This window comes from Culex pipiens, chromosome 2 (assembly GCF_016801865.2).
Source record: "Culex pipiens pallens isolate TS chromosome 2, TS_CPP_V2, whole genome shotgun sequence".
Classification (NCBI taxonomy): domain Eukaryota; kingdom Metazoa; phylum Arthropoda; class Insecta; order Diptera; family Culicidae; genus Culex; species Culex pipiens.
Genome location: NC_068938.1, coordinates 163,551,623 through 163,564,604, shown reverse-complemented (window position 1 = coordinate 163,564,604; position 12,982 = coordinate 163,551,623). Strand labels below are relative to the sequence as shown.

General features: G+C 40.9%; 3 protein-coding genes across 3 annotated transcripts; all 3 read right to left on the bottom strand.

Annotated features, from left to right (window-relative positions):
* Positions 1–86: 86 nt before the first annotated feature.
* LOC128092762 (inositol polyphosphate multikinase-like) lies at positions 87–11,013 on the bottom strand. The gene is made up of 5 exons (XM_052707327.1): positions 10,813–11,013; positions 2,286–2,483; positions 1,778–2,221; positions 1,338–1,723; positions 87–1,255 (listed from the first exon to the last, which is right to left on the bottom strand). Exons 2-5 carry the CDS (start codon positions 2,479–2,481, stop codon positions 1,019–1,021), a joined length of 1,263 nt encoding a protein of 420 aa, XP_052563287.1. The 5' UTR covers positions 2,482–2,483; positions 10,813–11,013; the 3' UTR covers positions 87–1,018.
* On the bottom strand, positions 2,753–10,302 carry LOC128092763 (hydroxyacyl-coenzyme A dehydrogenase, mitochondrial-like). The gene is made up of 4 exons (XM_052707330.1): positions 10,284–10,302; positions 3,796–3,906; positions 3,455–3,730; positions 2,753–3,391 (listed from the first exon to the last, which is right to left on the bottom strand). The coding sequence occupies exons 2-4, from the start codon at positions 3,856–3,858 to the stop codon at positions 2,855–2,857; spliced, it is 876 nt and encodes a 291-aa protein (XP_052563290.1). The 5' UTR covers positions 3,859–3,906; positions 10,284–10,302; the 3' UTR covers positions 2,753–2,854.
* Positions 8,925–10,329, bottom strand: LOC120416727 (hydroxyacyl-coenzyme A dehydrogenase, mitochondrial-like). The gene is made up of 2 exons (XM_039578553.2): positions 10,069–10,329; positions 8,925–9,892 (listed from the first exon to the last, which is right to left on the bottom strand). Exons 1-2 carry the CDS (start codon positions 10,168–10,170, stop codon positions 9,077–9,079), a joined length of 918 nt encoding a protein of 305 aa, XP_039434487.1. The 5' UTR covers positions 10,171–10,329; the 3' UTR covers positions 8,925–9,076.
* Positions 11,014–12,982: the final 1,969 nt, after the last annotated feature.

Sequence of the window (12,982 nt, the reverse complement as noted above, 5' to 3'; positions counted from 1 at the left end):
AAAATCACTTTTAAACCTTTTGTGGTCGTAAAAAGTGTTATTGTACTTAGAAATAAAATCAACTTAAAAATTTCTTATGTAAACGATTCTTTTTGTGCGGTATTTCTATATTTCTGTTCATGTGTAGTTTTTTGTGTTTATTTATTTGTTTCTCGCGTTGCAATTTGTTTCAAGTCGTAATCCTCAGGTATTCAACTCAGTTATAATAAGTAGTATGAACAATGTTTAACTCCGAATGCTTTGAATATATTAAATAACAAATATTGAACAAAAAACGAGCGCGATACCCTGAGATGCGAGTGCCTGGACTCAAGAAAGCGTAACAATAACGAAGAAAAAAAAACAAAAACGAGTTTAACTTAGAATACGAGTAGTAGCAGGATAAATAGGAAGAAGCTTGCAAGTGAACAAAAAAAAAACAGTAGTTTATAATCGATGGCTTAAACGCAAAGTGTAAGATTTATAACTAAGACAAATAAATATATGTAAAACATGAGAAAACTAATTAATTTCAAATAAAATCGATGTAGAAAGCAACAGCGAGTTTGCCAAAAGGAATTTCTTTCAAACAATCTATTTTTGATAAAGTCAACCACCTTTCTACCATTTTGGGGTAAACTTCTGCGCCGCATATTTATAATGTTTAATAATGTAATTTTCGCCGTACAATAATGTCCTCAAAGTGGCACTTACGTCCTAGAGTTAAGAGTTAACTTAAGCGTATTACGTCCCGCAGCCGGGTCTAAATATCTTTGTCTGTAAACAATGGCTCTTTCCCTTCCCGAAATTTTGTAAAGAAAGGCCGGGAAAGAAAAATGGTTCTAAAGTGTATTAAGTAACGCCTAACTAATAATGACACACTCGATGCGACCGGCTTAGCGGATATTTCTTGTAATTTGAAATTATTTAGCTTTTGATGCAGTTTTGGTAAATGCATCTGGGTTGTGCATGGTTCGTGGTCACGAGCAAATCTAATAAATACAACAATACACTGGAATCATGATGTGAACTCTCTAGCTTAAGCAACACCCTGTTTCGGTGCGTTTTGCGCCTCGCACTCCTTGAGGAATTCCTCGAAGATGCGCACCAAGCTCTCAATTCCCTGCAAGTAGTTGGTGTCGATCGTGCCGGGCTCCTCTGCCGGAAACGCATGGGCGAAATCGATCATACGAGCGCTGGCCCACACTTTGCTCTCGTACGACCCGACTAGATTGTCCCGCATGAAGACGTAATTTTCGCGCATGGCCTTCATGTCCTAGGCGGAGCGGTGGACATCGGTAAGAGAAAGGGGAAATTTAGAAAAGGTGTACTTACAGCGTTTGTTAGACTATTGGTACCTCTTCGTAGTTGTTCATCGTCGAATGGCTTCTTTGGATTTTGTAGTAGTGCTGCAGGGGTTCGACCCCGGAGTCGGTGCCGGCCGGCACGACCTGCGTCGGGGAGCTTGGACGACTGCTGGAGCCGCTGCTGTGGGCCGGCGAAGTGCCGCTAAGGTTGCCACTACTGTTGTTCAGCTTCGCGCTGGAACTGTTCAGACTTTTGGTTTGATACTGCAATACTGGCTTGAGCCGGCGGGCGTCGTACACGAGCAGAACCGAGCTCGAGTACAGCCGGTACGTCGTTTGCGTTCGCGCCCACTTCTGGATGTTCCACAAGTCGGACAGGAACTGCATCAGCAGCTGCCGGCAGAGGCCGCTGTCGGCGTTCAGAAACTTGCGGAATGCTACAAAAACAAGCTTTCGTTAGAGAAGAAATTAATTTCTTAAACTCAACTCACCATCCTTCACGGTGACCTCGGTCAGCTTCTTTCCGTACTCTTTGCCGTACCGCATCCGCCGCCCGTTGACGATCGAGTACACCTGGAAGCCCGGAATGCACATGCCCAGGTTGCGCTTGCACGCCTGATACTTGGACTCTTCGGCCTTTCGCTTCTCCGGCGTGGCCAACGGGTCCCAGGTGCGGCAGCCGATCTTCACGTCCATGATGCACGGTTCCAGCATGCCGTGGGTCAAATCCGCCAGCTTGATAAACTCCACCGGCTTGCCGTCAATGGGCAGCTTGAGGTGACCCTTGTACCCGGGAATGAACTCCTTCAGCGGGACCAAATCTTTCTCCGTCGTGGCCGCCTGGATCGTTTCGTAGAACTTGATCTCCCGCACGCCACACAGCACCTTGCCCGCCGGTTTAAGTATACTGCCATCGTCCAGGTTTTTGAGCAAGCCTAGTAAAAGATCATCAAGATTAAAATTCATTCCAGTCAGTCAGTACTATTAAACAAAACTCACCAAGAATGTCGGTTCCCTGCTCAAATGTATGTCCCGCCACCTGGTTCTCCAGCGGTTGAACCCCCTCCGGGAACACCGGGTACGGTTGATCGCCAGACATCCCAAGTCCCAGCACCGGTTGCTTTTTGCCGCTCAAACTGCTCGCATGGCCTCGTCTCTTCTGGTAGGGCGGAAGCTTAAGATGATGATGGCTCATAACTAGACGGTTTTCGAAGAAGATTCAAAATTAACAATTTGAAAAGTGCGACCGTGTTGTGCGAGCCTTTGTGGAGGAAAGTTGGTTTATCGTACGAAAAGCGGAGCTGCTGCCTCTAACTTTTAATCGTCCGAAACGTCTTTATCTTTCGGATTAAATCCCTAGCGCGTCTCGCGTTCATGAATCAGTCCACATGTGATCGATAAAGGAGTGTGTTTGGGCGGGGGACAAAGTAACTAAGTTCGGATTATTAATTGATAACGCAGGTTGGTTTGTGTTTGCGGCAACGTTGTTCGATATATATTTTTAAAATTCAACAAAAAATAGCTTCCCATAACCCATAATTGTAAGCTTTAATACATGCATAATCAGTCTACTTGTAGTTGAAGAATCCCTCACCATTTTTAACCCCAAGTTTATTTTCCGAAACTAACTTCACCAAAGTGGGACTTGGCCGTAGCGATAAGTCACTAGGATTTCGCGCCTGTCGTTCCTGCATAATATTCAACGTAACATCCAGCCCAATCATGTCCATCAGCTCAAACGGCCCCATCGGATGACCAAGTCCCAACTTTAACGCTGTATCGATGTCCTTCAAACTAGCGTCACCACGTTCCAGCATTCCAAGTGCTTCCGAAATGATCGTCAACAGCAGCCGATTTACGATGAAACCCGGAGTATCCTTGCAGCTAATACAAGTCTTCCCAAGGGCACCTCCGAAAGCCAACAAAGTTGCGTTCGTCTCCTGCGAAGTCTTATCCGTCTTAATCACCTCAACCAACTTCATCAGCGGGACCGGATTGAAGAAATGAAACCCGGCGAAGCGATCCTCGCGCTTGGTCACGCTACCCAACTCCACGATGGACAGCGACGAAGTGTTGCTCACGAAAATTGTATGCTGAGGAGCGATCTGCAAACAAATCAACCTAAAAAAAAAACCCAACAATAAATCAACCAACATTCAATCTCAAACCTCATCAATCTTCTTGAAAAACTCCTGCTTGATCTTCACGTTCTCCACGATCGCTTCAATCACCAGATCGGCCTCCCGAACCGCCGCCTCCAACTCCGCGCAATACTTCACCCTACCAAGAGTTTCCGCAACGAGTGCACCGGCCGCCTGCGGATCATCCTTGAAGAATTTGCGCCCCAAACGGGCGGCATTCTTTTCGATTTCCCCACGTGCCTTTTCCAGCACCTGCGCGTTCAAATCGACCACGCTGGTGGAGTGACCGGTGGCGGCTGAAACCTACAACGGGAGGGGATTTTTTGGGTAGAGTTGGTCCTCAACGGGATCTCATGATCGTGTCATACCAATGCGATGCCCGATCCCATGGTTCCGGCGCCTACGACGACCACGTTCCTTATGTTGGACATTTTGCAAAGGATGGCTTTACTTCATTCGGTACGCTTCTACAAATTTATCTAAAAAGAATCGGTATAAGAATCTTTTGTTCAGAAATGATTCTTCTTTGAAACGTGGATGAACTCTAAAAATTACGTGACGCCAAAAAATAGGGAGTGTAATCAATTAAAATGAATTCATAAAAAACAATGTTTCGCGACTGTTTCGAATCTGTGATCCCAAATTAAAAAAAATAAAACAGCAGTCTCAATGTAATTGTGTTTAAATTGATTAGAAAAATGTAAAAATAAACGGTACAAATTGCAAAAAAAAATCTAGTTGAGCAATTCTCTGCCAAAACCGGAAATGGATTTTATTTGTATTTTTTTATTTGGCTTAAACTTTGTGGGGGCCTTCCCTATGACCAAAGAAGCTATGTTGTGTCATTGGTTTACCCATACAAGTCTCCATACAGTTTTCGAAAAGATCGAAAAATTTCACGATACTAGAAAATGGTGGGTTGTTTGGGTGAGACTAAAACTTAAATTTTCCTGTTTCTTTTTCTTTAAGCCTCTGTATCTCAGCAACCAGAGGTCCAATCTTCAATGTTAGACAATTTTATAGCAAATTTTATGAATTCTTCAAAAAAAATATTTTCAGAAATGGTCATTCATGGTCACTTTTTTTAAAATCGTAAAACTGCAAATATTTCGCTCAGTTTTTCATTATCGACTCGATCGTGGAATGCTTCCAGAGCGCGCCTGTCATGACCGTCATTACGAAGAGACCGTCAGTGAACACAAACGAAGTTAGTAACGAACTAAACCGAGCTCAACACTCAAGCAGCGGCGCGACACACATGCACATGCTTTTTCGTTTTCGTTCATTTTTCTCTTTTGCTGTGTGGTCACATCAATCTGTTGAATGCAGTCATGGGGATGGTGATAGAAAATGGTGTAGAATTCAAACGAACAAGGTCTGCGCATCTGAAAGAGGTGGTGCGATTCAAATGACTGAATGATTGGCTTTGCGAAAGTCAAATATTAGATTCATAAATTTATATACATTCCAGACTCGATTATCCGAAGCCTCGTTTATCCGAAGTTTCGATTATCCAAAGGTTTGTATGGGACTTTGGATAATCGAATCATGGGCAAAAAAAAGTTTTCGTATTTCTTGCATTTTCTGGCTTGTTTGAGGGCCGTAGCTCGACAATACAAAATATGAAAAATGATTTTATTTTGTGATTCGATTAACCGAAGCAATGGTCCTGATTTTCAGCTCAAAGATCAGAAATCAGTTACTCATCGCCGAACGAATCTTTGTCGACTGGAGCGCGCAACCATTCACGAGCGAACACAACCGAATAGCTGCCAGTGCCTTGGCCAAATACTTCACAAATACCTACTTCGTGAATTTCTTTGCCTACTCCGTCCGTCGACCCGAGTCACAAACGAATATGGTAAGAGAGGAGAGAATCTAACAAAATACCAGCGAGGCGCTCTTTTGGCCACAGTTTGCCGTCATTTTATATTTGGTATGGTGGAAATTGCTGTCACATATCCAGAGTTTTTTTGAAAAGGTCTAATAAACTATTGTCTTTCATATGTTTATACTGCCCCTGATCGCATAAATGTCCCATATGCATTTTCATCGTTTTTGAGTTATCGATGCAGTTTTATTCAGAATCACGAGATCTTTCAGAAAAGCATATAACATTCAGTACTTTGTTCTAGAAATCAGGAGGAAATCCAGTTTTTCGTGAAAACTTAACAAGTAACCTTATGTGTGGGACAAACTTCAAATGCGTTTTTCTCAGCTTGCTCTTTTTGCATATGGGACATTTATGTGAACATGGGCAGTATAGGACCCATTAAAAAAAAATCTAGATATGTCTTTGATGTTGTGTTACAATCCAGACTCGATTATCCGAAGTTTTGATTATCCGAAGTTCGATTATCGATTATTTTTCGTATTTTTTTTAATTTTTATACTTTTAACCTGAAATTTGAGTTCTGCGACCCCATTTTATTCAAATTTGAATATTTTGTTGCATTTTAAATCAAAAAATGCATTTTTTATTTTTTTTTTGCCCGGCCATTTTGGCCGCCACCTTGGATTTCAAAATTTTAAATCATTTTAGAGTAGTTTATGGGTCAAAATTGAGCTCCACAATAAAAAATTGGACAACGAAAAAAAATATTTTTTTCGTGATTCGATTATCCGAAGTGAAATTTTTCCGAGGCCTTCGGATAATCGAGTCTGGACTGTATCAAAAAAATTGCAAAACATTTTTGATACATTGATGTTAAGCAGATTAAAAAATAATCAAAGCAATCAGCTTCTTTGAGCCATTCGCTGTACTACCCGATTGAAGTGAGAGGGAGAACAAAGAGAGAGTTTTCAGTAGCGATGGTGTGGAAGTGACAAAAGGTAAGAAACGGTCAGAGCAGTTTTTCGTCGCGTTCGATTTGTGATCGTGAGTGAATGAGTCTTTTCGGAACAATCAGGGCACTTGATCCGAAGTTTTGATTATCCGAAGTGAAATGTTTCCAAGGCCTTCGGATAATCGAGGCTAGACTGTAAATAAAAATAAGAATCAATTAAAAAAAAGTAAGGATCGAAAAATTGCTATACTTGGAAGTTTTTTTACCTGTAAAATTGTTGAAATCAAAGAAATTTTTATTTTTTTTTCTGATTTGATTCTTTGTTTTTTTTTAATCTGATGCATTAAGTTTTTTTTTTGTTTTGAAATTTTCTATTTTTTAATTTCTGAAATTAAAAAAAGGTCTGTGTTTTGTTATTTTTTATTTTCTATTTGATTTAAAAAAAATCTTACTTATTTTTTTCAAAAGGTCCTATGTACATAGGAAACCCATGGCGCACTTGTGGTTTTGAAAAAGTAATCTTGAATTTACAGAAAACATATGTTTTGAATTATTATTATTTATTTTTTTAATAAAAATTTAAATAAAAGTTCAAAAGTACTTAATTTTTCACAAACAATTTATAATATTGAAATTTGTATGATTTCAAATATGGGTATAAAAAGACTCGTAATTTTGCGTGGATTTGCACTGTATAAAATTTTAGCGTTGAGTTCTTTAATGCCATAGGGGCAGGGGGGCAGAATGGACCGCCTAAGGGAAATGCACCAAAAACCATAGAAAAACATAAAAATTTATGAATCCAGTGTAGTAGGCTTATGCTTTGGAATGTTCCCTTCAATGTTGTATACTTGGTTGATGAAAATTTTTTACTTAAAACTATTTTTGAGCCACTTTAAAAAAAAGTTTTTTCGACTAACTTTCCAGGGTGCGGGGCAGAACGGACCACCCTGCGGGGCAGAATGGGCCACCTTAGAAAACAAGCCATTTCTTCTAATACAACGTTGAAGGGTGATAAGAAATTACTTGAGGGACCTTTCCATTATAGTTTCCATGAAATTTGATCACTTTTATAAAAATAGTAACTTAAAAAAACAAAGATTTTTGAAAATAGTGTAAATATGTCGAAAAAAGACACTATTTTTACAACTAAGCGTCGAAACAACTAAAAAATCAACTTTTGTTGCATTAAACGTGATTTGTGAAGCTACCAGGAGTGAAATAATCCAGCTAGCTCCAATTTTGTAACTTTTGATTGTTTTTATAAGGCAGGAAAAGGGTGGTCCATTCTGCCCCCAAGTGGATTTTAATTTAACACTTCCACCACCAAGCCTCTAAATGATTTTAAGGTTCCGTTGTTGTTTGTATACCTTGGTAGTAGCATCTAGTAACGTTATAAGCATTGAGCAAACTTTTTCAAACAATCCAACTTTTCAGAAAGCTTATTTAAGAACCTCGAAATAAACAACATTTGCGTGGTTTTGTCAATAAATTTACATTTTTGCTCATAATTCGAAAAATACAATGAATTCAAACGTCGTTTTCGGTATGGTGATGCTATTTGACGTCCTTTATAAGACCCTTGCCTTACAGTTGGTCTAAATCCATTCTAAAGCCCAAAACCAAGGGTGGCCCATTCTGCCCCCATGGTCCATTCTGCCCCCCCTGCCCCTATAATAAAAATTTCAATGTTTACAAATAGTACGGTATTTTATGCATATGACGAGTGCTGAATGACACCGACCAACAAAATTACTGCGTAGACTCAACTCCAGGGGAAGCATGTAGTTTGGGGTCCCCAGAAACGCGTGCACCCTGAATTTTTCGAAAATATTTAGACATGGCTGAATGGGTTTTCTCCAAAGTTTGTATGAAGAATTAGTGCTGTTCGCTCCACACCCCAGTCAACTCAACCGGAATTCTGAAACGGAATACGTAAACGATTCGAATTGAATTCCGTTTCAGAATTCCGATTAACTGGGACAGTGCGTGCAATTTTTGTTTGTATGCAACTGCGACGAACCGCCCGAATTCTCCATACAAACTTTGAAGAAAAACCATTCGGCGCTGTATAAATATTTTTGAAAAATACAAGGTGCACGTGTTTCTGGGGACCCCAAACTACATGCTTCCTCTCGATTTAGTAATTTTTGTAATTTTTTGTAGGTCAGTGTTACCGTACTTCGATAAATATAGCAGTATCGTTTTGGTATCGTATCGAAGCACGATAAGCTTATCGTTAACAACGTTGGTATCAATGAGTTCCAGACTTTTCCTGATTTTTGAAGAAAATCCCGAATTTTCAACTTTTTGACGGTTTTGAAGACAATTGTTTCAAACGAAGTTTAATTGGCAATATAAATCTGACGCAATTTGCTTCCTTTTTCATAAAAAAAAAACTTTGTGGGCACACAAACCGCACACTTATTTACGTCTTATGAAAGCGAATTTCTTATCGAAACTCAAACTCGCACTGTTTTGCACAACTAATTAACTGCTGTTTTGAATGTAATCACGAACCTGAGCAATGCTTCGTCAAAGCCTAAAGCACAAGACAGCCCGCCCGCAAAGCACGTTGATAACGTATCTTGTACGATTGTTTAAAAATGTAATCAACCGGAGATAAAACCTTGCTTGAATGACTGAATTTCACGCTCGTTGAACTTGCTTTTAGCAAAATAGTCATCATATTGACGATTTCGACACACCAATTTAGATGCCACGATTAATGTTGAAAATATTTATTTCGCATGCAAATGGAATTTATTTTGTCTTTTGCCAATCTCTCAACCAATGAATAGAGATTCAAAAGATAAATTGATTTTACAAATGCTTCACTCTACTCAAACCCCCCATTCCGACTTTACTTCTTGTACGAATAGAATCCTTCCCCACTTTTGACGCCCAGCTTGCCCTCGGAGACCAGCTTTTCCAGCATCTTGGGTGGATTGAACAGCGGATTCTCCGGGAACTTTTCGTGCCACCCGTGAATGATGTTGTTCGTCGTGTCCAACCCTACGTAATCGCTCAGTTCGAATGGCCCCATAGGATAGCCGGCGCCAAGTTTCATCGCGATGTCAATGTCCCGCGCGCTGGCATCGCCTCGCTCGAGCAGACGGATCGCCTCGGCCATGTACGGCACGAGCAGCCGGTTCACCACGAAGCCGGGCGTGTCCTTGCAGGTGATGCACGTTTTGCCGAGTTTCTTGCCGAATTCCATCAGCTGTTGGTACGTTTCTTCGGAGGTCTTTTCGGTGCGAATGACCTCCAGCAGCTTCATCATCGGGACCGGGTTAAAGAAGTGCAAGCCTCCGAAGCGGTCCTGCCGCTTGGTGACCGCGCCGATTTCCGCGATCGACAGCGACGAGGTGTTGCTGGTGAAGATGGCGCTGGCCGGGGCAGCAGCGTCGATTTTGCTGAACAGTTCGTGTTTGATGTTCATTTTCTCGACGATGGCTTCCACGACAAGGTCCGTGCTGGCCACGGCTTCCTCCAGCTTTGTCGAGCCCTTCAGTTTGCTCAGCGTGCCGTCGACGTATTGTTGGCCCTTGGCGGCGTCATCTTTGAACTGCTTCTTTGCGACACGTTCAAGACTTTTCTTGATACCGCCGAGAGCTTTGCCCACCAGCTGATCGTTCATTTCTACGATCGTTACGTTGTGACCGGTTGCTGCTGCGACCTACAAAGTATCGATTTCCAATCAGTAATCTAGTTGAAACTCACTCCGAGTCGACACCGTGCTGCCGGCACTCGAGCAAATATAAACATGGACGTCGTCGACCTTTGGACTCGCGAGCAAAGATCATCGGAATCGTTGTCTGGCCTGATAGCGCAAATTACAAAGATGTGACTTACCTGAGCGATTCCGGAGCCCATAAGGCCCCCGCCGATGATCACAACGTTGTTAATTTTGGCCGCCGTGGCCATGTTACGGGTGAATACACGAAACACGGACATTTTCTTTTGAATATTTCCTCTAAATGTAGCTATCTTACGTTAATCTAATTAATACCCAACCACACTGGCCGATGGACAACGGAACAAATCACGTAACAGAAGGAAGCTATTACACAGTTTAGCCGGTTTCAAAAGGGATCCTACGTTCCGGCGACACGTCCGACACCAACGAGATACAAGACTTGACTTGAGCTAATCACAAAAGCTCGCTCTCTCTTGCGGTAGCTTTTTCTCGATTCTTCTCCGCGCTCAACCCGCTTCAATGTATGTGGAATCTATAGTAAAACCGTCGGTGGGGGTGACTATGGGCCATGTGTGTTTTGGCCCATTCTAAAACGAACCTTTTTTTTGTTCATTCCAAAAGAAAGTTTTGTTGTTCTAGTCTATTGTTGGGTTGGTTTATAATCATTGAAAGATGTTCTATAAAACCCGATAAAAATCTTTTTGCCCTATGTTCCCTCTAAGTCCAATGTCACCCCAGCTGACGGTAGAATAATAAGTTTTCTAACCCACGCACGATCCACACACCGCCCGCCTGCACAACCCGCTTATCTTTTTGTGATGATAAATCGCTTTTCCACGACCAAGGCTTTTTGCGCTGACGAATCGAGTCTTTTTTCCACTGCGAGGTAATCTACTTACACGAAGATCATCACTGGAAGATGCTGCTAATTTGTCGGGAAAAAAAGGTTTAACCAAACTCTAAACCAGAAATCAGGCCACTTTCTCTAACAAACAAGTTATTTTTCAGCACAAAAAAACTCAAAAACTAGTTCGGAGAACAACTGCAGAAACTGCGAAGCTGACAACTGCAACAGTGCAAAACAAAAACAAAACTGACGCAAAATCAGCGCTACGGCGACGCTTCAGCGGAAACGGTCGCGTTCACACTGGCGCGCGTCGGATTTGCTGTGTGCACGCTTAATGAGTTCGCCCTAAACAAATCAAGGAAAAGAATCATAAATAAATACAAATCGAGAAATTAAAAAGAGAGATGTGAGCCGGTAACATGGAGTGAAACTTTAGCAACTGTCGTGGAAAATTTCACAGCAGCTTGACAGAAAGTTTAACTCCATGTTGCACTTTTAATTTCTCGATAACTGATAACTTGGAGCCTAAAATTTCAAAAGGGCACAACACTTTTGTAAACACTAGTGTATCCCTTTCACTCAAATGACAGTTTGCATAAGGTGTAAGAGGGATACACTCTTGTTTACAAAAGTATTGGGTAAAAAATATCCGTTTGACAATAGATTTTGACGTTTGGGTGCCTTTTAATTTGAATTCACACAATAAGCAAAATAAATCATGCAAAACATTGTAAATGGGCCAAAGCCGAAGTGTAAACAAACCTAGAAACAAACAGTCTGTCCTTCTTGTGTCAGTGGATGTTTACATTATAATCTGGGTGATGAATAGAGAGAATGCGTAACGTGATTTTCGAATGATCCCACTTTGTTTACATCTACAAAGTAGGAGGCTGTTCAAGCACAAGCATGACTTTTTTCTTACTGGTAAATGAGCTGTTTTATAATCAGTAGTATGTGTTTTATTTTGTCTAGTTTTTGACATTTTTTGCTGGAAAATTGTCACGTTTCGATCAGTTAGAAGAGATTTTTCTTGTGACGAAGAACTGCGACGAGAGTGTCATTCTGCGATGTCGCAGATAAATTACATGGCTGATTTTGGAATCCTACAGCTCTTCCTTGTCCAGCGAAAAAACATCGCTAATTCTAGCGAAGCTGATCCAACAAACAGAGTAGAAATTCACAAAACAAGGTTTTCTAACGGAATCAAACAAGGAATCAAACAATAAAGACAGCTTCTGGATGGATACAACCGCATCGACTCCATAAACAACTTCCATTCATAATTATAAAAAATGACGATCTCGCCTTCAACTTTCTTAAGATTTCTTGACTTCAACTCCAGGTCCTCAAAAGCCACACATTTTTCATTCTTGCAAAACAATCTATAGTATACTTTTGGCAAACAGTAAATTGGTTCCACTTTGACAGGTCCAAATTGAGGCCGTTTTGCGAACCACTATTCAGCACCCAGATTATAATGTAGTAACGAGCAGGACAGACTCTTTGTGTACACTTCGGCTTTGGTCCATTTAAAATGTTTGCGTACATATAAGTAAACATTCGTAGAAAGTTTAACATATTTATATTTATTTAGGTTTAACTAAACTTCAAAACAGATTTTAAGCCACTTTCTCTAACAAACAGATTTTTCAGCACAAAAAACTCAAAAACTATTTCGGAGCAGCAGAAATTGCAAACATGATCTGACATTTTCTTTGGAGCTGCGTACTAGCCGTTAATTTTTATATTTTCTTCATAGAAGTGTCACGAAAAGAGTAGCGAAAAGACTCTTGCTGAGTTCAACACGGGGTACGGAATCGAGCCCAAAGATCTATCAGAACTCATTGTGTATGCTAGATTGGCTATAATTTCAACGCGTTGCAATGCCATGAAATATTAGTGGGATTGTTAAACTGATATTGATCAACCGCGGCAGATTTTCTTATAAAAATTCGTTGGCATCGAACTGTAAAAAAATGATTGCGGTGAATACTTTTATGCACTCAACCCCCGGTGGTTGGTCACTTTTTCGTTTGACACTTTTTTAGTTTGTACCCCGTTGGTTGGTCAAAGTCAAACTAAAAAGTGACGAACTGTCACTTTTACACGGCGCTCACGAACACTATCAAAACAAACGTTTGTTAGTGTGTGTGAAATCCGTGTAAAAGGGGTGTCAAACTAAAAAGTGACCCCGTTCGTTTGACAACAGTTGGTGTCAAACC

Excerpts from the sequence above, each read along its gene's own strand:
- LOC120416727 (XM_039578553.2), bottom strand. The coding sequence starts at position 10,170 with ATGTCCGTGTTTCGTGTATTCACCCGTAACATGGCCACGGCGGCCAAA. Across the intron at positions 9,893-10,068 it reads TGGGCTCCGGAATCGCTCAG|GTCGCAGCAGCAACCGGTCA; the intron begins GTAAGTCACATC and ends GATACTTTGTAG.
- LOC128092763 (XM_052707330.1), bottom strand. The coding sequence starts at position 3,858 with ATGTCCAACATAAGGAACGTGGTCGTCGTAGGCGCCGGAACCATGGGA. Across the intron at positions 3,731-3,795 it reads TGGGATCGGGCATCGCATTG|GTTTCAGCCGCCACCGGTCA; the intron begins GTATGACACGAT and ends CTCCCGTTGTAG. Across the intron at positions 3,392-3,454 it reads TTTTCAAGAAGATTGATGAG|ATCGCTCCTCAGCATACAAT; the intron begins GTTTGAGATTGA and ends ATTTGTTTGCAG.
- LOC128092762 (XM_052707327.1), bottom strand. The coding sequence starts at position 2,481 with ATGAGCCATCATCATCTTAAGCTTCCGCCCTACCAGAAGAGACGAGGC. Across the intron at positions 1,724-1,777 it reads CGAGGTCACCGTGAAGGATG|CATTCCGCAAGTTTCTGAAC; the intron begins GTGAGTTGAGTT and ends TTGTTTTTGTAG. Across the intron at positions 1,256-1,337 it reads CGATGAACAACTACGAAGAG|GACATGAAGGCCATGCGCGA; the intron begins GTACCAATAGTC and ends CGCTCCGCCTAG.